The sequence below is a fragment of the Phasianus colchicus genome, chromosome 1 (genome assembly GCF_987193195.1).
Source record: "Phasianus colchicus chromosome 1, bPhaCol1.hap1.1, whole genome shotgun sequence".
NCBI lineage: Eukaryota > Metazoa > Chordata > Aves > Galliformes > Phasianidae > Phasianus > Phasianus colchicus.
Window position 1 is genome coordinate 67,514,760 of NC_143436.1, and position 21,474 is coordinate 67,536,233.

The window sequence follows — 21,474 nt, forward strand, 5'->3', positions numbered from 1 at the left end:
CGAGGCCCAGTGCGACACAGTTCTGCAGTCCCAGGCCCCCACAGACAGACACACCTGAGGCTTTGTATCCCCAGGCTTCCCCTGAGCTAGTTCCTAAACAAAGAGCTTTTCAGGCATCAAGAAGTCAAAACCCGGCCACATGAACCATATCAAATCCTATTTCTGATAACTAAATTCCATTTAATCTATTCATGATCCCTCAATTCCTGTAAATATTTTTCTTCTGATTTAAGACAGCACACCCACACACTCCATTCCCCCTGCAGGGGCCCTCAGCCTCGCCTGCAGCAGATCCTTCCTCGGGGAAGGCCGGGCGCACCCCGAGCCCAGGCCGCTCGCCCTGCAGCCTAGCCGGACACAGGCCCCGGCGAGGCCGGAGGCAACCTCGGCCATCGATGACTCGGCGCTCACGCACCCCTCCTGTCCATCGCTAGCGCGGAACCCATCGAGGAGTCAGAGCTAGCACTGCAGAGCGACCCCCGTGCCGACGACGCCATCTTGGCAGCGGAGCACCCCAAGCCCCGAAGGGGGGCAGCCGCGCGCCCCCTTCCACCCTCGTGCCTCGCTGAGTACGCATGCGCGTAGCGGCCGTCCCCTTCCTGCTGGGCGCGTCACCGCGCGCGTGCCCGCGGCCGTCGCGGCGCCGGGTGCGGGCGTCGGCGCCGGGCATGGGCGGGCGGCGAGAGACCGTTGCTCGGTGTGACGCATGCGCGGCCGCTCCGCCCGCCCCCACGGCTCGGCCGTGCCGTTCCATGGGACGCGCGCGGTTGTTTTCTCCCTGCAGCCGGCGGGAGGCGGAGGAGGAAGATGCCGGGGAAGCTGAAGGTCAAAATCGTGGCGGGGCGCCATTTGCCGGTGATGGATCGCGCTAGCGACTTGACCGACGCCTTTGTGGAGGTTTGCGGGAGAGGAGGGACGCCGGGACCCGGGGCGGGTGGGCGGCCCCCGCCTCAGGCCCGCACCTGCCGCCGGCCCCGCGCTGCAGAGGCACCTGTGCCCCCGCCGCGCTGCCCCGGGCCGCCGCCCCGCCGGGCGCCCTCTGCTGGCTGGGCGGTGCCGCCCCGAGGCGCGTGGCGGAGCGCTGCCCTCGGCGGGGCGGGCGGGCTCCGAGCGCGGCCCCCGTGCTGCGGCAGTGGGCCGCGTTCCGCAAGCCCGGCGGGGACGGCGCGGACGTCCGTGTCGGTTGTGGTGTCTGTAGCGTGGCTTCTGGGATACGCTCGGGAGTGATTGTTAGTTGACAGCCTTGGGAAGCCCGAGTGTCTTTTCACCTGCTCTTTTCAGCCTCGGGCTGAGGGTTGTTAATGAGTGGCTCTTGTTAATATGCCAGCCCAATGGAATCCGTTTCGGCATTCAGTAGATGCGATGTAACAGAACGAAGCTGTCTTCGGAAGTGTTTTCAGGTCACTTATATCGCCGAATATAGGAAGTGCAGACTGACTGTACAGGTCCTCTTTTAAGGCTCTTATGTATATTTTCAATTAAAAATATATGAAAAGCTGGCATTTTCAAGCAGAATTTTTGTTGAGCACATACCTAATATAACTTATATGCTTGAATTACACCAAAACTATCAAGTGCAAACCTTTTTTACAATCATAGCTAACAGACCCATGCTGGCTCTTCATAGAATCATGGAACAGTTTGGGTGGAAGGGACCTTGGAGCTCCTCCAGTTCCACCCCCGTGCTGTGGGCAGGGCTGCCACCTATCGCCTTAGGCTGTCCAGAGCCCCATCCAACCTGGCCCTAAATGAGATGGGGCACCACAGCTTCTGTGGGCAGCAGTGCCAGTGCCCCACCACCCTCTGGGTAAAGAATTTCTTCCTAACATCCAACCTAAATCCTTCCCTCTTTTAGTTTAAAGAGTTCTTAGGAAGGGATTGAAAAATGAGTTGATGAGGGCCTTTTGCTCAGTGGCTCTATTTCCATCACAAATAGCTCTAGAACAATTTCAGTAGCATTCCACAGTTTGAAAAGTCATACCTTCAGGAAAAGAGTTGTTCAGAAACGGAATCCTACACAAGTGCACGTCTGTACTATAAATAGTCCTTGAAGGTTGGCACAGTAATGGGATTCCAATAGGAAAAATGTCATTTAGGAACTGTAGACATTGAAAAACTGGAATCTCACCGATAAGTTCGTCTTACAGAGAAATTCACTTGCGGTTTTGAATTTGATTAATAGGTGGACTGCAACACTTCTTGTGTAGGAAGACAAGAAACAGAGTAGGAAGTACAGCCCTGCTTTCAGTTGACCACTTCTATGCTGCCTTGGGAAAAAGCAGCCCTCTCCTCTCCTGTTGGTCACTTGTTCCCAACCCTGCACCTTCTTTCTCTACCACCCCTATCTGCAGTGTGAGCAGCGTTGTAGCAAAGCATATGTAGAAACACATGTGGCTAAATGCTAGCTCAACAAAAGAAAAAAGGATGATATTTTCAGCATTATCAGTTTGCTTAGCTGGGTTAACTAACGCTCAGCTTCAAGAATGCCTTGGCACAAATAAGGCTGAGAAAATTTGTAGATGAAGCCTTGCTTTTAGGGCCAGTACTTGGAAAACAAGTTCCGTGTGGGAAGTACCCTTTTCACATGTGGAGCATTATGGCTGCGGGCAGAACATGTCAAAATGAGCTTAAAACTGTCATTTTGTTTTTCAGCGTAAGGTTGCTGAAAGCCTTTACAAAACCTTTTCATTAAAATAAAACTGACAAGTGGAAAGCATTATTAAAGTGCTAATCGATTGTTAGCATTTAATTTCTTTCTTATATATTGTAATACAAATCTAGAATTAGAAAGGAAAATGATGAAAGACTTCGAAGTGGTTACTTGTTTGAAGTTATGTATAATGTGGATTTAGTTAGCAGGTGTGGTCTGGAACAAATTAGCACAGCTTCTTCTGCAGCTGTGCTGCTAAATTTGTACAATGGACAGCAGTGCAGGAGATTACCTCTCCTAGCTTTAATGATCTGGCTGGAATACTGGCTGAGTATCCTTAGAGCTGCCTGAGGCTCCCAGGGAGCTCATTTACTCATAAGATAGCATGTAAAATTAGGCTGGGTGGAGCTCTGTGCTGTTGTGTTGGCAGCTTCTGCATAAAGTAGCTCTGCTACACTAGTGTAATTATCACTATTGTAGTGCGTTGTGTGATGAATACACCTTTCAGATAGGTGTGCTGTTGTCTATATGCTTTTAGTCTGAATCCACGTTTTGATAGCTAGGTTATTTTTTTTATGCTAACAGTGCTTTGCCTTGTGCTTTCATACCACTTCGACTTTTAATTTCAAAGCTTACTTTCAAAATAGGATGTTTTCCAAAAACTTTACTGTTCTTGAATCAAGTCCAGATCCTGAATAGGATTGTACAGAGTTCTGTTGCTTGAGGTGTGGTGATGTATACAGAGATCAGTGGGAACTTGTAGGTCAGTTTTGCAGTCCTTGAAGTTGTTCAAATTAACCGGCTGTAGGTAAGCAAGTGCAGAACCTCTTTAGAATTGGGTTGTGCACCTGTGTAAAAAAGTAAGTGTTAAGAATTAAGATGTCCTTAAAAAGTATTAAAAGAAAGTGTTTAAAATCCGAGATAGCGTTCAAAATCTGATCCTAAACTTAATTTCCAGGATCTATTTAGACTTTCAAAAAGCAAATTATATTCAAAATCCGTAGCTGCCTTTGATTGTAGTATGTTTTTAAAATCAGCACACATGACTTCCTTAAGAATGAATTCAAAACTGTAACTTCCTGTACTTGTAGGTACCATCAGATATGTGCTATGAGTTGAAGTACTGATTATTTTGAGAGCTACCATTTGAACTCCAAGGGTGTGTAGGGGTTTGGAATGAAAGCTACAGTGAAATGAAGCCTCTTGGATTATGCAGCATAGTTTCTTGGTGCATAAACCAATACAGAAATTCTGTTTGTGACATGGTCCTGAAATAGATTCCTGCAGAGGCCAAGTAGAGATTCCTAATATACACACCTTTAACTGCTTATTAGCCTTAATCAATAGAAATATGTAGAATATTTAATCTTCGTTAACAGAAGATTAGAAGGGATAGATAGATAGATAGTTCCCTCTGTCCTTGTTGCTGATATGCCTTCTGGAATTTTTTGTAACAGGGGAGGACTAGAAACTGTGAATGTGCTTGTCCTTGCTGCTGTGAATTCAGGGATGTGTGTTTGGCTTAGGAAAACAGCAGGTCAAGGCAGTGCGTTTTAAGAAGAAAGTTCACTAATGCTACCATTTTAGTTCTTTATTTCATTTACAGTTTGTCATTAAAGCTGATAAATGAATCCTAGAGAGAACAGTAACGAAACATAAACTGTAAATAAAAATAAACTATAAAACATTTTTAAATAGAAAGCAACAAATTGCTGAGATGGTGTACCGAGTGACCACAAGTAGATAATACAAAGTGATATTTTAACACTAAAGCGATTGAGAAGAAAAATAAATGATGGAAGGGAGAGGTTCATTGCACGTATTGGTGATAATGTAACATTGCATACTGATAGGTGTACATTGGTTCAAAAAGTAACTCTTCTTGAGAAGAATGTATTGATATTATTAAAATACATATTTGAAATTATTTGCAAGTAAAGATTTGATGAGTAACTCGCTTTCTAAATTTATTAGTTAATGTTTATTTTTAATAATTGTTTCTATTTTTAGGTAAAATTTGGAAATACAACATTTAAGACAGATGTATATCCAAAGTCACTCAATCCTCAGTGGAATTCTGAATGGTTTAAATTTGAAGTAAGTATTTTCTAAGAATTTACGTGTGTCTGCATGGATGCCTTTGATGAAATAATATCACTTTAGGCAGAAAAATGTTTTGGGCAGTGAAGGTAATTCTGTTTAAATACATATGAAGCCATTCAGTAAATTTGTTTATGGTCAAAATATATCTGCCAATGGTATCTCATCGGCTTTTTTTTTTTAAGATTCTTTATAAAGACAACGTGGCAGATGGGATTCCATGCCAACTTAAGTGTTATGACAGAGGTAAAAGCTTTATCCAATAGGTTTTCAGGTATCAGTGTGGGTTTGCTCCTTTTTCTTTTTCTTTTTCTTTTTCTTTTTCTTTTTCTTTTTCTTTTTCTTTTTCTTTTTCTTTTTCTTTTTCTTTTTCTTTTTCTTTTTCTTTTTCTTTTTCTTTTTCTTTTTCTTTTTCTTTTTCTTTTTCTTTTTCTTTTTCTTTTTCTTTTTCTTTTTCTTTTTTTTTTTATTTTAATTTTTTTTAAAGTAATTTTGAGTAAGGAAAGTTAGCTGGTATTTGGACTGTTACTTTGGCTAGAGAAAATAATGCACTTGACAAAGGAAACAGAATTTATGTAAGAAAATTAAAAAATGAAGAGTTTGCACAGCAGTTGCCTGATGCTTTCTTTCTCATTTCCTTATGTAATAATGAGGACACTTGGCGTTCTCCCATAACTGCTTGTCCCTTTCAAGGATCTGATGAGTTAATTTTAATGAACTGAATACAGTAGTACCATAGGTGTCCTTTGACATTCTGCCCTGAACTACTGTTTACATATTTATTTTTCGTTACTGCATTTTTGTTACCCTTAAAAAAAATAAATTGTGTAATGGTGTGTAGAATTAATTAATTGGTAAAATATTTGGATGTGTAGTACTGATTTGTTTATAGTGTTCTAAGATAATATCTCAGTATGAACATGTTTGCAAATATGCGTACATGGAGTGAGTGATAGTAGAGTGATGTTGGAGCAGGTATGAATCAGTAAGCTTACGCAACTTAATGATGTGAAATCCTTGTAGAAGTATATCTTATAATTGCAGTACATGTTTATTAAGAAAACAGAACTACGATGTTGAAGTCCACTCCGTTCTCTTAGTTCTCTTTTTTTAAATTTTTTATTTTTGGGGGGTCTTTTTTTCCTTTTGGGAGGTGGAAAAACTTAGCTGAACTGTATGTAGGGTTAGCTCTCTTAGTTCAGAAAGAGGTTTTTTGACAGTAATGGAAGTCTTAAAATTCTATCTTTTATCATGGAAAAATGGATTTGGAAAAGGAAAGAGCCAAACAGTAACATTGAAAAAAAAATCAGAATTCCACATTTCAAAGAGTGGAAAAACACTAACTGCTTAAGAGATCGTAAATGTGTGTGTTTGTGTGTAGTTTGAACTTCTATCAATACTGTGTTGTTGTTCTGCAAATGCTTAAATGAGTTCCCATTATGTTTAGCAGGCCTGGTCCTTATTTTGTGGTCCTTACTTTCAGCACAAAAAGTAGGAGAATTTTGTATCTCCTAAAGAAAAAATAGCCAGTGTGTCTGAAGATGGATTATTGCATTCATTTAGTGCATGTCTGAAATTACTTAATTTTTGCTGTGAGTCGTACAAAGTATCTTGTATTCTTTCTAAGCCTCCGATCAGTGTTGAAATGTGAGCGCATAACTTCAAGGTGTCACAGTCCTCTGAGACTCTTCATGTTAAGTTTTCACATTTTATTGTGAAAAATATAGTATTATGGAGATGGATAAATATTAGGACTTAAAATAATGTAGAATTTTAAACTATGCAATCAGTGTAGTCTTTTTTTCTGTACTTCTCCCAGTGATAACTCTTGTTTCAAGTTTTTGGCATTTTATGAAGGGCAAAGTAAAAATAATGCATTGTTTAGATCCAGGAAGTAGAAATTAGATTTATCTGTGTCGTGTCTCTATGCATAACTGACTCACCTGTTACTGTGCTTGTTTTTCCAGCAGTATACCCCTGCTTCCTTTTTTTTTTTTTTTTGAAGTATTCAAATTCCATGTCAATATTTGTTTCTAGGTAGATGATGAAGAGCTGCAAGATGAGCCTCTCCAGATCACCGTTCTTGATCATGATACCTACAGTGCTAATGATGCTATTGGCAAAGTATACATTGATATTGATCCTTTGCTCTATAGTGAAGCAGCTACAGTTATTTCAGGATGGTTTCCAATTTATGATACCATCCATGGTAAGATTTGCTAATTTCATGTTTTGCATTGTTTTTAACCTGAGGAGCTGGAAAGCTCCAGTTTTGGTGCTTTTATCAGCTCTTCAGTAAGTTAAGATTACCGTCTAAAATCAGGGACAAAGTACTTCTGGGACTCTTCATGTTTAATAGCAATAATGATCATATATGAAAGATGTCTAATATTTCCGACATAAGAAAGTCTCAACTACTGTGCCAGAATCTTAAGGCTTGGCAGAATGCCCTTCATAAAATTTGTGACAAGTGGAAAACATCTTCTCATACTATTTAAAATAGTTGCTGGAAATAGTTACTGGAAAAATCAGTTAAAAAAAAAAAAACCCTAAAACATACTGAAAGAATGTATTTTTGCTGAAGTTACTTAGAATGTGCCTTCCTGGGGTGTTGGATAAGTTTCATTTGAGATGATGGGGCAGGATATGACAAACATAAAATTCAGGGTGAAACTCCATTTCCCTGCCAGCAGTCCTAGGTAGAGTTCTTCAGAGTATCTTGAGGCTACGAGAAAATGAAGTTAATGATGCTTTTGCCTTAGATTTTAAGGAGGCTGAGCATCCATCCCAGAAAATTAAGATCCATTTACAGCAAACTGTCTTCTTGAGTACCTTGCTGCAGAACATCTGTGTGGGTATTAGTACTGTCATAGTTTATTATACAGTGGGAATTAAATAACTATTTTAAAACCTAATTACATTTAATTGTCGGAAAAGCATTAGTAGTATTTATTGGATGGTCATCATAACCAGTGATAATTTTTTTTCTTACTGCATATCTAACAGTTATAGTGAAAAAGTGTCTTACAAAATATTGCATGTTTTGATTTTTTTTAAATTCTGCTCCCATTTTTTTATTGGATGCTTTCTTTTGAACTCTTTTCTCAAGATGTGTGCAACTTGTATGTCAGAGAATTAGACTTCCCTGTATTTTCTAGTTCTGTTGGTTTTTCACAGCTCTTTTTTCTACTTAGATAAAACAAAAATTATTTTCATGCTTGTAGCAGTAGATTCTAATTATCTCAGTGCTTGGCAAACATTAATTAATGCTTTCTTAAAAGAAAACAGACATTTATCTATATTTATTTAAATTTTTTTCTAGCTTCCTAACATGATTTTGTGTGAAAATGTGTGAGTTTGATGCGCTTCCTGCTACAGTAAATGTAGACTTCTTTCTGTTGGTGTTTGGGAAGATAACTAGGTGACTTTACTGCAATAACGTCTGTCAGTCTGTGAATCTGATGAATTTTCTGAGTTCGATATTTCTGTCCTAAAGGCTTCTGAAGTCACTAGAGATCAGATTCATCAAGAAGTTTAGCCCTCATTATGTCAGAATCCATAATAACGTGATATGAAAGGATTTAGTTCATGGGTGCAGGAAAAGGAGTAAGCTCAAAATAGGAGCAGAAAAATCTAAAAAGGTACAGGTATGTTCTGGAGAAATCCAGCCCTATTAATAAGATCTAATTGTAGCCAAAAGATTAAGCTTTACCTAATCTGTAGTACCTTATTTTATATATTTATTCACAAAATATTTTACATTGCCTGCTTTCTGGTTCTCAGAAGAGCTGTAACTTGTCTCATTGTATTGACTTCAGCTTTACCATAATCTTGCTATTATTTGAGGGAGAAAATATAAAATGCTCTAAACAACACAAAAAAACTTGATGTGAACAGGACTAGTTTTGAGGTATCTGTAATCCAAAGTAGCCCTGCCTTTTTGTGCGGAGCATGTCCTAGGACAGTATCACAGAATTACCTACTTGGTTTCTTGCCCTGCCAGCACTGATGATAGCAGCTCAAGGGAGCAAGCAGCACTTGCTCCCTGCAGCTGGGCCCACTGCAATAGCAGGTGGCTGATAACTTCTCCTTTCCCAGTACCACCCTTCTAAAGTCCTGTTTGGTGCAGCATGTATTTGATGATTGTTGCTTGTGTGGCTTCAGCCTCAAAGCTGGGCAGAACTAGCAGCTTCCTGCAAGATGGCATCTTTATGGCACACTTGAAGGCAAGGAGATGCCATCTTGCTCCTCTGGCCCAGGCTAGAACTGACATGTTAGCAGTCAGTTGAAACAGGCAGTTCTATTAGGATTGTATTACGTTCTTTGAAGAAATACTATCCCAATGGTAATAGAAGTTGTCAATTACTAGAGAGATTACAGAATGGCTAGTTCGGTATTGTTTTTTAATACCATTTCATGTTTTCTTTTGGTAGGTATACGTGGGGAGATTAATGTGGTGGTGAAAGTAGATCTCTTCAATGATTTAAACAGATTCAGGCAGTCATCGTGTGGAGTAAAGTTTTTTTGCAGTAAGTATAGGAAAAAAAGGAAAACAAAGTTTTTTTTTCCTTCTTTCTTTACTGACTGTTTTCCTCCACTTGCCAGTTCATTGTGTAAGCCCACTGTGGATTATGTTGATAGCAGTAGCAAATACAGAAAATATGTTTAGTTTGCTTTTTAATTTTTTTTTCTTTCTTATATATTTCAAAGGGTGGCTTTCCCTTTCCCCCCGTCTTTCTGATCATTATGTTACTTTGGGTGAATATTCTGTTAAAGAGGCAAAAAGTCAAAAAGTTTCAGAATGGTACATGTCTTAGCAGCATTGTACCCAGTGCACTGGGCAATTAGTGGTCTTACAGCATCTCTCAGAAAAAAATTGATTTGGTATGTCCACATTTTAACTGATCAATCTGATATAGGAATGGAGCTTAACAGAAAAAAAAAATTGCCTGGATTACATTCTGGAATCACTTACATCAGTGTCTAGATGTAATTTTCTATTAGTCTTTGAATTCATTTCTCTTAGATTCATACCTTGCATCTTTTTATATTTCTTTAACAGCTACATCTATTCCGAAGTGTTACAGAGCAGTAATAATTCATGGATTTGTGGAAGAACTGGTAGTTAATGAAGACCCAGAATACCAGTGGATAGACCGAATACGTACACCAAGGGCGTCAAATGAGGCTAGACAAAGACTCATTTCTCTGATGTCAGGTATTAAACATGCAGGCTGCAGTGGTTATTGCTTTGTAAAAGAAGTCACCATTCAAATTAGTAGCTTAGTTTTGAGACAAGGTTGTATTATAATTTTTCGTATTAACTGTTTATTTTTTCATTCACGTTGTCTCATGTTTCAGAAGGTTCTGTTCTAACTGATGACTAGTGTGACAGAAAGTCCACCCCACCCCTCTTGGTGATGCTGTACTGCTATGTGATTTATTGGTTGTTTTTAGCAAGGCTAAAAAAGAAATGGAACTCCCTTGAAGATGTTCTTTACCCCTATGAAGAGTATTAGTGGTACTTCAGTTACCTTCATAGATTGTCTTTCTGTCTGTCTGTCTGTCTGGTGTTATTAACATTTATGAATACCGCCTGTGAGCCAAGGTCCCCATCTCTGTGACAGTGGAGCAGAACAAATGAGTCCTGTACTAGAGACTAGAGGACTTGTACACTAAAAGAAGAGACAACCATTTCTGGAGGTGTAAGGAATACAATGAAATGTTGAAAAAATGATCATTAGAACAGTAGGCAGTGGCTTCAGTTCTCTAGTAGGCACTTAATGTTATCAGGTATCTTGTAGATACAACCAGTTTCAGGACAGATACTAGAAGAAAAAGTAAATTTTGTGTTGCAAATGTATGGAGATGTTTAGTAAAATGGACAGCCTAAACAGCATATGGTGATACTCAGTATCTTCACTAAGAGAACCAGTAGATATTGTGGGAGTATGTGGAACAATGTTGCCATAACTGACATGAATTATTAAAAATTTCATTAAAAAAAGCTTTAATTCCTCTGTTAGCCATTTTACAGGATTAACATTTGTGAATCCCTTTTCTTGCATAAAAGGTGAAAATAAGTAAAAGAGTGCATGTGGAAGCATTCTGCTGTGTTTTATTACTATTCTCATTCATAGCAGTGACTAAGGGGAAAAGTACCAAAGAGGCCTCATAATAACACTCTTTTATGCCATGTAATGCAGTGCTTCATATTACAATCATTGACTTGTGTCTGAAGAATCCTAAGGAATTCTGTATCTTTTCTGAGCATGACTCTTTACTTCTGCAGTCAGAATTGACATCGTTCTTTGATGTGTGATGAGTCATACTTACAGTAACAGGGGTTTTCAGTCTTTGTGTGCAGTTCTTTGTTTGCAGTAGTAGTGTATTTGGTATTATGTTTTGCTTACTTTGTGTCATACTTTGTTTTTTAGATGAGGTTACCAAGTAAAGTAATAGAAATTTAAAAAGAACTAAAAACATGAATAAGGTTAAATTAAGTTAAATAGGTTTTGAGTGTTTGTGAATACAAAAGTAATGGATTTTCACACGGGTTTCAAAGATGTTGCATTAGACTGAACTGTTTGAAGGAGTGTCTATAACCTTTTGTGTGTTCCAGCGTGCATCTTGACCATCCCTTTCCCTGTCTCTGAATAAACAAAAAAGAGAATAGCTAATGAGAATTTAAAGTAAATAAATAAATTACAAAATAACAAACTATAGTTGCAATCAGAACAGGTTTAGGGGAAAAGAGTGAAAACTAATGGAATATCACTTTGTGTTATAGGAAGATGATGTTGTGCTTAACATAATGGTATAAAATCAGAACTATCACCTGTTTTTTTTGATCTGCAGTTCCAAAATCAGAGAGGACAAAGCGCACAAAAGAAAACAGAAAAAGTTCACTGCAGTTACCTATGAGCTTTTCACCTTTTGTGTTGTAGGTGAGCTGCAAAGGAAGATTGGCTTGAAAGTCCTTGAAATGAGAGGAAATGCTGTTGTTGGTTATTTGCAGTGTTTTGATTTGGAGGGAGAATCTGGACTGGTAGTACGAGCCATAGGAACAGCCTGCACGTTGGATAAATTAAGTAGCACATCAGCATTTTTACCTGCATGTAACTCTCCATCCAAAGAAATGAAGGAGTAAGTATGAATTACTAGCTTTTAGAGGAACAGACTTCATTTCTCTTCATAGTCATTTAGTTTTACATAATGGGTGTTATTTTCCACCCTTTCCCCCTCCAGAATCTGTTTTCTTTTGCAGTTTTTTTTTTTTTTTGTCTGGAACTCAGTTTTATATTCTACAGTTTTGAAATTACTTATGTATTTTTATAATTACTTTCGGCTTACGTATGTTATTTCTTTAGAAGCTGGGGTGGTATTACGGCTTTTTTTTTGTGTTTATATTGCTAGCAAAAGTATTACCCTTGGTCTGGGATTCAGAAATTTCCCAATGAATAATTAGTTTGCAGTGACTGTGTTTGTGCAACAAATGGTTCTGTGAAGACTTAATGGTATGCCTTGTATTTAAGATGTTCTAATTGGAGTACAGTCAAGTTTGAGTAGCTGTGTTGGTCATAGAAGGGTTTGCACAGTTTAGTCAGCGGTTTAGAGAGTGACCCTAGGTAGGCTCATCTTTTCTTGTGTCCTTTGCTTTTTACTGTTGCAAAACAGGTAGGGCTAAAGTGTACTTGCAGAGGATATTGTTTATGATGGGAGAAATATAACGGAAGTCAATAAATTCAACTGCAGCGTTAAAGGCAGTGTGCACACAAATTTTTAATGTGCAGAGAAGTTAGTAGGGAAATACTTGCAGTCTCTAAATTGTTGCTTGGATAAATTAGAGACTTTCTGTTTGAAAGTGTCAGCCAATTTGTAGAAGGAAAAATCAGCACTACAAAGTGTACTACTTCCATAATGTTCCCAGATGTCTTTATTAACTTACTGTTATGGTATTGCACTAAAAATCAGACATTTTCTAGGAAGCAATGTGCTCTGGCTTCTCCGAAGTAGTTTTGTTTCAAATAATAGCTTGTTTAACTTGTCTTTGTTTTAAAACTTTGCCATCGAAGAGCTTCTGGATACACTGCAGCATGAAATAACAATGGTGATTTAAAACAAACAAAAAAACCTGGACCTGGCAACCACCAACTTAAAAGGCTTTCGTAGATAACTCTGGAATGAAAGATGGAAATTTCATCCCCCAAATAATCTACATTTAGCAGCTTGGTAGTGGATGTTAACAGAATTGCTGTCCTTCAGTCTAAAAAGTGAGACTGTTTCTCAAAGCCAGCAAAGTCAACTAATGCTTCTTATTATTGGCTTTACTAACTTGATGCACTGTTGCCAAAAAATCAATTTATGATCATAAGCTAGTACTTAAGCTGTTCCTTTCTTTCTTTATTTCATCTGGACTCTTGCATGCTAGGAATTAAAATTCTTAGTCTGCTTAAAATAAGAGATCTCCTCTAGCTAAACTTCCCTGAAATCATTTATAACGTAACTTTGCAACCTGTTTGTATGTATTGTTTTCTTTTCTTCCACCTTGGCTGCAAATTCTCTCAGGTCTCCGCTGGTTCATCCGCCAAGCCATGGATGCCGCTCGACTCACAACAGCCCAATTCACACTGCTACTGGCTCACGACTTACTCAGAACTTCTCTGTGTCTGTTCCCACTCTCATCTACACTGGTACGAGACTGCTCAGACTCAAGAGCTGGGGAGAGGCAGGCCACAAGGCAGAGTGGTCGCAAAGTACAGGCAGGCAGGCAGTGTAGGCAGGTACCACCCATCTTTTCTCCCTCATTTTCTCGTGGAGAAACCTTCTGTTGTCAGTGAAGAACTCTCTGTGCAGCTGCTGAAACAAAGGCAATAGTTTCTTGAAAGTGTATCAGTCTCTTCCACAAAGCCACACTCTTTGTTTCTCTTTAATAAACTTATTTTCTAAGAAATTAAGTAAAAATGAGTTGATAAATCTGAGTAACATTCACTGTGTTACAATCCTTAGGGGAAACCATGTTTTGATAGGAGTTAATAATTGCTTTCAGGCATAATTCAGATATAATACTTTGGTTTTAAAATGCTTATATGAAGGGTATGTGCCGTTTGTGGAAGAGACAACTTTGGGGAGCAGGTAAGTCAATCTGTGCATAAGTGAATTGTTTGTCAATATAGCTGTTCCCATAAAGATTCTCCTCTTTGCTCTGTTTTTAGCTGTGGCATGCTGTTGATGCTATAGGATAAGGAAACATTATTTTTTTTTTTCTTAAAATGTATATGTGTGTATATACATAAATGTATGGATATGTATAAACACAAATATAACTTGAAATCATTTTTTCTTCATTAAACTAACTCAAACATTGTGTATATGACTAGATTTTTAAGCCATGAACTGTTTTCAATTTTTTCTTTTGCATATATATATATATATTTTTTTTTTTTTGGTCCCATCTCATGCCTTTCATTTGGCTTAATTGTTTCATTGTAGATTATCAGCATCTATCTGTAGAGTGCTGAGTGGTTAAACAGCATTTGCCTTTGGCCTCATCCCCAGTCTCGCACCTAAGGAATAGCTGCTGGCCCTGCCCCAACCCCATCCTGGTGTTTGGATCATGCTGCTGTCAGCCAGGTCCTTTGGCACAGGATTACTGAATGTGTTTCCACCTTCTTCTGGCAGGATTCCCTTCAATGAAGATCCCAATCCCAATACTCATTCATCAGGACCCTCCACCCCTCTGAAAAACCAAACCTATTCCTTTTCACCTTCCAAGTCCTACAGTCGACAGTCCTCTTCTTCTGACACAGATTTGAGTTTGACACCCAAAACTGGTAAGGCGCTTCCACCCACTTTTTGTTTAATTTGTGTTTCTCTTTTTATATTTTCATTCAACCACTTTTTGCTTTTTGACATTTAAGTTATCAAAATTATATTGAAATTGGAGACTTCAGGAGCACTTTTGTGCTCGAAAGAATTTCTGTAGGCTGAAAATTTAAATCCTGCCTTATGTTTCCACTAAGGTGGATAATGTTAGAATTACATTTTTAACACAGTTGAGTTCAGTCCTAAATAAAATAGGAAACAAAATGCATTAAGGGCATCCGAAGTAATCGCCTTTTTCTTATTTCCTCCATTTCATATTACATACAGATCAGGGGAGTTCATTTCTCACCATAATGTGTTAACAGGCAGTTTTCTCACTAAAGCTGTAATTTTCTAGCGTTATGTATTGTGCTGTAGCTGTACTGTTGTATACGTATCTCTGTGACTATTTAACTTCCTCTTGCAAATGCCATACTAGGAATCGTGCAGCTGTTGCCTGTTAAATTTTCTTGGCGTACAGGAATTACATACACAGTCTAATTGTTGAATGTAACCTAAATAATACTCCAGTCATCATCTAAAAGCATTTTTCTTTCTTCGTTGTTCTATCAAAATTTCTTCAGCTTGTTTGATTCTTCCCTTCTTTTTCTTCTTAGTCTTTGGTTACAATCATGGCAGTAACAGTGTCAGCACAGCTCAAAGAATTATATTGTTTATTATTATGTGGCCAGTGCCCCAAGTTTTACCAGCGTAGTGCTAAAAATGTTGCAGAATTGTTTATAAAAGCTTGTTTTGTTTTGTTTTTGAATGGTGTTTTAAATTGTGGTATTTGGAGCTCAGAACATTCCTGTTTTCATTTAATCATGACAGTTTTTTAAGTATGTTAAAATGGTTGATTCTGCTTTATCTGATAGCAGCCCTTCCTTTCAAGAATTTTCCCAAGGAGATAAATGTAATATTGCATTCACATGCACTTGTATTAAATGTTTTACCTAGTTTATTCTCCAAATTTCTGTTGAAAAATGTTCCAGATAAGGGAGCTGTCTTAGTTCTGTCATTTCCACCTTGCTTAAAAAACAAACCCAAGCAACCAAAACAAAGAAACAAACAAAAAAAACAAAGAAATGACAACAAAGACAAACAAAGCCAAAAAGCCCACATTACCACTTTATTTTGTGGTCCTTCTGTATAAGTGATTACTATTGTGTTTGTTCTATGGAATATTTGAAAATATGTTTGTTTTGATCAGATTTTCATGGTAAGGCCCATGTGGTGTAAAGGATTAAAATGTAATGATGGTGGTTGTATCTGTAGGTGTAAATATTCTGAATTTATGAGGATGGCAACTCTCTGTAAATTCACCAAGTTTTTGAAGCAGCAGCCTTAACTTGGTTACTGGCAATGTTATGTAGTTGGATGGGCCCTCTCTTTTGATTCATTAGCTTATAATTAAACCAGATTGTATAACTGCCACCTTTTTGGAATTCTGAAGTATGTAGAGAAAGCAGACCTATGTTCCACCTGTCTTTTTAGCATCAGATCTAATAGTGGGTGTGCTTTTGCTTGCTAGCACTTCTTATCAGCTTTTAACTCTGCTGCTCAATCGTGTCTTAAGAAGATTTGCCAAACGCATTCAAAAATTCACTATCTGGGTGTTACTTACTAAATTTTGAATCTCAATAGCTTAAAGAACAACATCGTTCAGGAATTTGTTTTACCTAAAAGACAATACCAAATAAAATACGAAATATGTTTCCATAATGTACTGAATTCATTATGTTGCTTCTAACAATACACAATATGTGTTAGGACCTCTATTTTCTTTTCCAAGGACTGTAATGTTGTTGGAATATTTCTGTGTGGAAGCTAGAGAGGTTAGTACTAAAACAATATCTGTTGTTGTCTTGATGCAACTTGTTAAACATAAAATTTGAGATACCAGCATTTCCTCATTTTTCTGCAATATATGATAGTCTTTTATTTCTCAGTCAGGTAGCTGGTATGTTCATGTGCTTGAGATGGAGACTGACCTGGAAAAAGAGTGCAGATACCACAATTTCACAGTAATTAATGAGTAATTAAACAGAGGAAACTTGGATCTGCTTAAGTCTTCAGTAGCTCCAAATCTGGAGACTGCTATGCTAATATCTTACAGAAAATACAGCCGTGGTTGTGTTAATATATTATATATTATATATATGCTCTAAATAGAAGAAGAACTTTTTCAGATCTGGGAAGACTTGTTTTGGTTTGAAACTGGATTTCTTCTGTGCATAGTGATCTATTTTATGCTGCTGCAAACTAATAGGAATATTAGGCTGACGAAAAGCATTGCGTATTGTTTGATGTGATATTTGGAGGAAATTGAAAAGGTGGGAACTTCTTTTCTTGATGGGACCTTAGAATTCAACAAGATATAAGATTCCAAAGAACTTCTTACCAAAGTGATGAAAGTAATCTCTTATTTAGCTTTTATTCCATAACACCTATCAAATTTTGTATACAATTTAAAAGAAATGTTAGATTATCAAGGCTTTTTAATAAAAATGGGATAATTTAAAAATAAAGTTGATCAGTTCGTGATTTTTGATAACATGCTTCTCATTCATATTGTGTAGCTGTACTGTCCTTCCATTTCTTTGTATGTTGCAAATAGTTTAGCAGTGAGTGTGGGTTCATTTGGAGGAAAAAAAAATGCTTCATTTTGTTTTCTTTTTTCTGTTTCTTTAGTCATCTTCTGAATCTACATCTTTTTGTCTCTATTACTTTCCTCCACAGCACTTTCCCCACAGGGACCTAGGATTTTCCTGTTTCCCAGCTCCCCTACACTCTCATGTGATTCCCCACATCTTAAAAAGTCCTGTCTCCTCCTCTCGGGGTCTAGCCTTAATCCTCTACACTCTAGCCATGTCAGCCCAGTTGTTCTGAGGAAAAGTGTTTCTTTCACTGAAGAGCTGCTTCTGGCTGCTTCTGGTAGGATCAATCTATTATGGCCTTTTAAACATTTTAAGCAAATGTTGTTGCTGTTTGATACAGGGACATTTAACACACAGCCTTCTATAACCCAATGTTTATGTTAGCCTCTGAAAACTGCTGGCTACATGACTGTCCATACCATCTCTCAGCTGTGCCCTAGAAGCTTGTAACAGCTTCAGAATTTCACGCCATAGAGGATTTGAAGCATGTAATTCACGCTAAAGAACTTCCTCGTTTCCCCTCACAATTTTCTTTGGTAACTGGACTAAATTAATAGACTTTTTTTCCCCCTTCTCATTCACTTCAGCTTGTTGTTCCTCTGTTTTGCATGGAACAAGCACTTGCTCATTAATTCATTCATAATTTTTGGAATTATGGCTATCAGATGGCTAGCAGCTCTGCTCTTTAATGCGCGTCAAGCAAAGTCTGTACAGACTTTTTATTTGTACTGCACTTTTTTCCATTCCATTGGCATGCATTTAAATTATTCAGTTGATATTAGTGCCTTTTTTTCTGTAGAATCTGTTTTGTTTTTTTTTTGTCCGGTGTTGATGCTATGTTTGTCTGTATTTAATATTGTATAGTCCCTGACAATTATATTTAGATCAACGCCAAATAGTTAAAGGCAATTAAAACTTGTTTAATGGGACTATACAGATACTAATCTTATTGTTTCCTTATCCAAGAACAGCTAAAAATATTTGTTGGTAGTTATAGTCTTTATATAGTACATGTAATATATATAGTATGTACTTACAGTATATGTAATTAAATGGCAGCGAGAGCCTGGTTATTTTTTGACAATGTTAGTAATGAAGTTAGCATATATCAAGATCAGTATTTCTAGATCTCCCTGTATTTTCTTAGAAGAAGTAACTACACTTTGATATATATATGTACAATCTCATTCATGTTTATTTGATGCTTAACAACAAGAGAAAGGTACCTAGCAAGTGTTTTAATTAGAATTACTGTAAGAGAGAATCTTGCCTTCACTCATAAGCGTTTGCACTGTAGTGTGTTTGTACTTCATCTTGCTCCTGACATGTCTTTTTGTTCTTTATCCTTTTTCTTAGTGCTTTCCTAAATTTAGGTGCATATTATTGCAGTGTCCAGTTAGCACTGATGGTTCTAGAGACGATAAGTACCAGTGATAGCGTATTTTTAGGCATGAAATATTACCAAGAAAATCTGATTCGCCAGTATTGTGTTTATTGTAGGAAAAACACAATCTTGGTATGTGCTTATTTTTTACTTTTTTGATTTCTAACAGTAGAGCAAATGCTATAATTATACATATAACCTGCATCTCTCAGCGCTCAGTTAACAGCACTGTTCCTTGACAACAGATCCTTGGTGGCAAAGATGTTTATATATCTGATAAATCTTACAGCTCTTCAGAGAAGTTCCCTATTTAGGGGCTGGGGTGGAAGTGAAATATGCAAAACAATAAACCAAACAATTAGCCATGATATGCAAAAATATAATTTATTTGTTATTTTTTATTTACAGATGATCTGCAGGTTATGTGTATGAAAACATAGTAATCAGATAAGTGTAGCAGCTTGAAATGCTGAGCAGTATTACTAAATTTATCTGATTGAATCAAATGAGTGAATATGTCACGGTGTTTATGTTAAATAAATACCACTACTATATATTTCAGTTCAAATGATTTGTGTTAGCTTTGCAATTCTCATTTTAGTCTCACTCATGCAATGTACAGCTACTGCTGAAATAGTGTGCAGTCACTTCCCAGTGGTTAGGAAAGGTGGTTTGGTTACGCTGCAACTCTGGGGGGCAGGTTTTTTTCTTTCTTTCTTTTTTTTTAAACCAATAATGCAAGTAGAGAAGTATAGCTTACTATAAAGGAATGCAGCAGAATTGTTCAACAGTGTGGTATTAATGGTAGCATTGCAGCCCTTTTTAGGTAAGGACTCTGAAACTCTAATGATGATGGAGCTTTCTGTGGAAAGCACAGGAGGAAGATCTTTATATCTGTTCTAATTGTTCTAATTCTAATGTTAAATGTAGAGGTTGGTGGCCCTGCCTGTGGCAGGGGGGTTGGAGTTTGATGATCCTTGAGGTCCCTTCCAACCCAAGCCATTTTATGATTCTATATTGAAATTAAAGCTTTATGTTGTACAAAAAAATTGCAAGCCCAGATCTTCAAAGACATGTCAGGAAAAGCTCTTAGATCAGGAAATTTTTATCCAAATCTATAGTGATTAAAAACACTGCTAGGAATTTTAAAACTAAACTTAAAAACCCATCATCTTCCTACCTTGCCACACTCAAAAAACTCAAATGCTTAAGTGCTCAGCATTTTTTTTGTGGAAATTTAAGGGAATAGTTTGTATGGTTTTCAATCACAGCTTCACATATTTTTAAATTGAAGTTTGATTGCAAATGATAATATGTTTTTATTTATTTTTTAAATGTCATTTGTACTGGTATTCTTTAGGAATGGGCAGTGGGAGTGCTGGAAAAGAAGGGGGGCCGTTTAAAACTCTCTTAAGGCAGCAGACTCAGTCAGCTCTGGAACAAAGGGTAAGGCATTTTATACTTAACATTTCTGATATACTAAAGAAAAAATTAAGCTTGTAGTAGGCCTCCTGTTACTGTTTATTTTAAAAGATGCACTTTTTTTTGTCTGAAAGTTTACTATAGATGTTGAATATTTAATAGACATTTAATAATTAGAATTCAGGTGATTATATTATTAAAGCCGTAAGAGTAGTGGAAGTAAGTGTAATGTATGCACATCAGTGCTTACATACAAGTGATTACAGTGGGTATTATAAAAAAGTTGCAGTCTAAGTTACTGCTGTTTGGTCTAAGTTATGTCTATTTAATACTCTACTGTGACTTACTTGGTTGAATTTTTGTAGAAGCCAAAGTCAGAAATGTTGAAATAACTTCAGACAATGTGAAAGTCCCATAATTAATTGAGAAACCTGATATTTGGAAGGAAATAGAGTTCTTGCATAGTAGTTCAGAACTTTTGTTCTTTGTGAAATGATGTGCGTGTAGCCTTTGTAAGATGATAACTTCAACAACTCAGTTCCCAAACAGTAAAAGAGGTTTACAAGTTTTGGAAGAACCTCTGTAAGACCAAAAATTCAATTTGTTTATATGCTATCAATCCATACTGAATATAGAGCAAAATAAAAACAGTGTTTTAAATTCCTTTCAATTGTTTAAAAATGTTTATGGGGTCTTTGTATGTTTACAGTATATTTTGGTATGGTTAAAATGCTGTGTTATTAACAAGATGTATTGAAAGAAGAAATGTAGAATATTCTGCTATCTGGGGAAAAAAATAAATGATTATAATTACAAATCCTGAATACCTGTAGAACCTGTGTAAGTTGTTGAAAACAAAATAAGCTGCATCTGTGAAATAGAAGTGAATAGCTGCTATTTTGAGTCAAGTGGATGATTCTCTTCTCATTTCTTGTGTTGTCCATTGCTAAGAGAGGATCGCCTCATAGGTTCTGTAGAAGGCGGGTATGTTCTATAACATTGTGTGACTCTTTGTAGTTTTTTTTTTTGTTTTATTTTGTTTTTTGTTTTGTTTTGTTTTTTTGTATTGAAGATTTCTAAGCAGTAATTTCTAATCTTTGGATTTGCTTTGTGAGGTTTCTTCAGATTTCTTTGGAATCTTGAAATTTTTTATATTTTTTATTTTTTCTCTTGTTTTAAAGCATTTATCAGATATACTTTGGCTTAATTTATATTTTGCATGTTCATACATTTCAGTTACAATTTCTCTTTTAAGTACAAATCCATAGCTTTGCTTTTAATGCTGCTGCTTGGAGGAAAAAAAGACCTTCAAAAAGATCCATTTCTCTCTCTTACCTTTGTTCTCCTAACATTTTAGACATTTCGTGACTTATCTACTATTTATTCAGGAAGCTTCT

The 21,474-nt window shown here is 37.3% G+C and overlaps 1 protein-coding gene across 16 annotated transcripts in view; it reads left to right on the forward strand.

Annotated features, from left to right (window-relative positions):
- The first annotated feature begins 608 nt into the window (after nucleotides 1-608).
- Nucleotides 609-21,474, forward strand: part of C2CD5 (C2 calcium dependent domain containing 5) — a 69,150-nt gene continuing 48,284 nt past the window's right edge. For 6 of the 16 annotated variants that reach the window (XR_016469234.1, XM_090146281.1, XM_090146288.1 and 3 more), the window contains exons 1-9: nucleotides 666-897; nucleotides 4,661-4,747; nucleotides 6,788-6,959; nucleotides 9,184-9,279; nucleotides 9,813-9,968; nucleotides 11,698-11,896; nucleotides 14,432-14,583; nucleotides 17,354-17,548; nucleotides 20,016-20,101. Coding sequence is in view for 15 of the 16 variants with exons in the window: in XM_090146281.1 (XP_090002407.1) it covers nucleotides 808-897; nucleotides 4,661-4,747; nucleotides 6,788-6,959; nucleotides 9,184-9,279; nucleotides 9,813-9,968; nucleotides 11,698-11,896; nucleotides 14,432-14,583; nucleotides 17,354-17,548; nucleotides 20,016-20,101 (1,233 nt within the window). In the remaining variant the exon portion in view is untranslated. Of the gene's footprint in view, nucleotides 898-4,660; nucleotides 4,748-6,787; nucleotides 6,960-9,183; nucleotides 9,280-9,812; nucleotides 9,969-11,697; nucleotides 11,897-13,318; nucleotides 13,444-14,431; nucleotides 14,584-17,353; nucleotides 17,549-20,015; nucleotides 20,102-21,474 lie in introns of those variants that run through there. The other 10 variants (XM_031597140.2, XM_031597137.2, XM_090146327.1 and 7 more) reach the window with 5 other exon arrangements.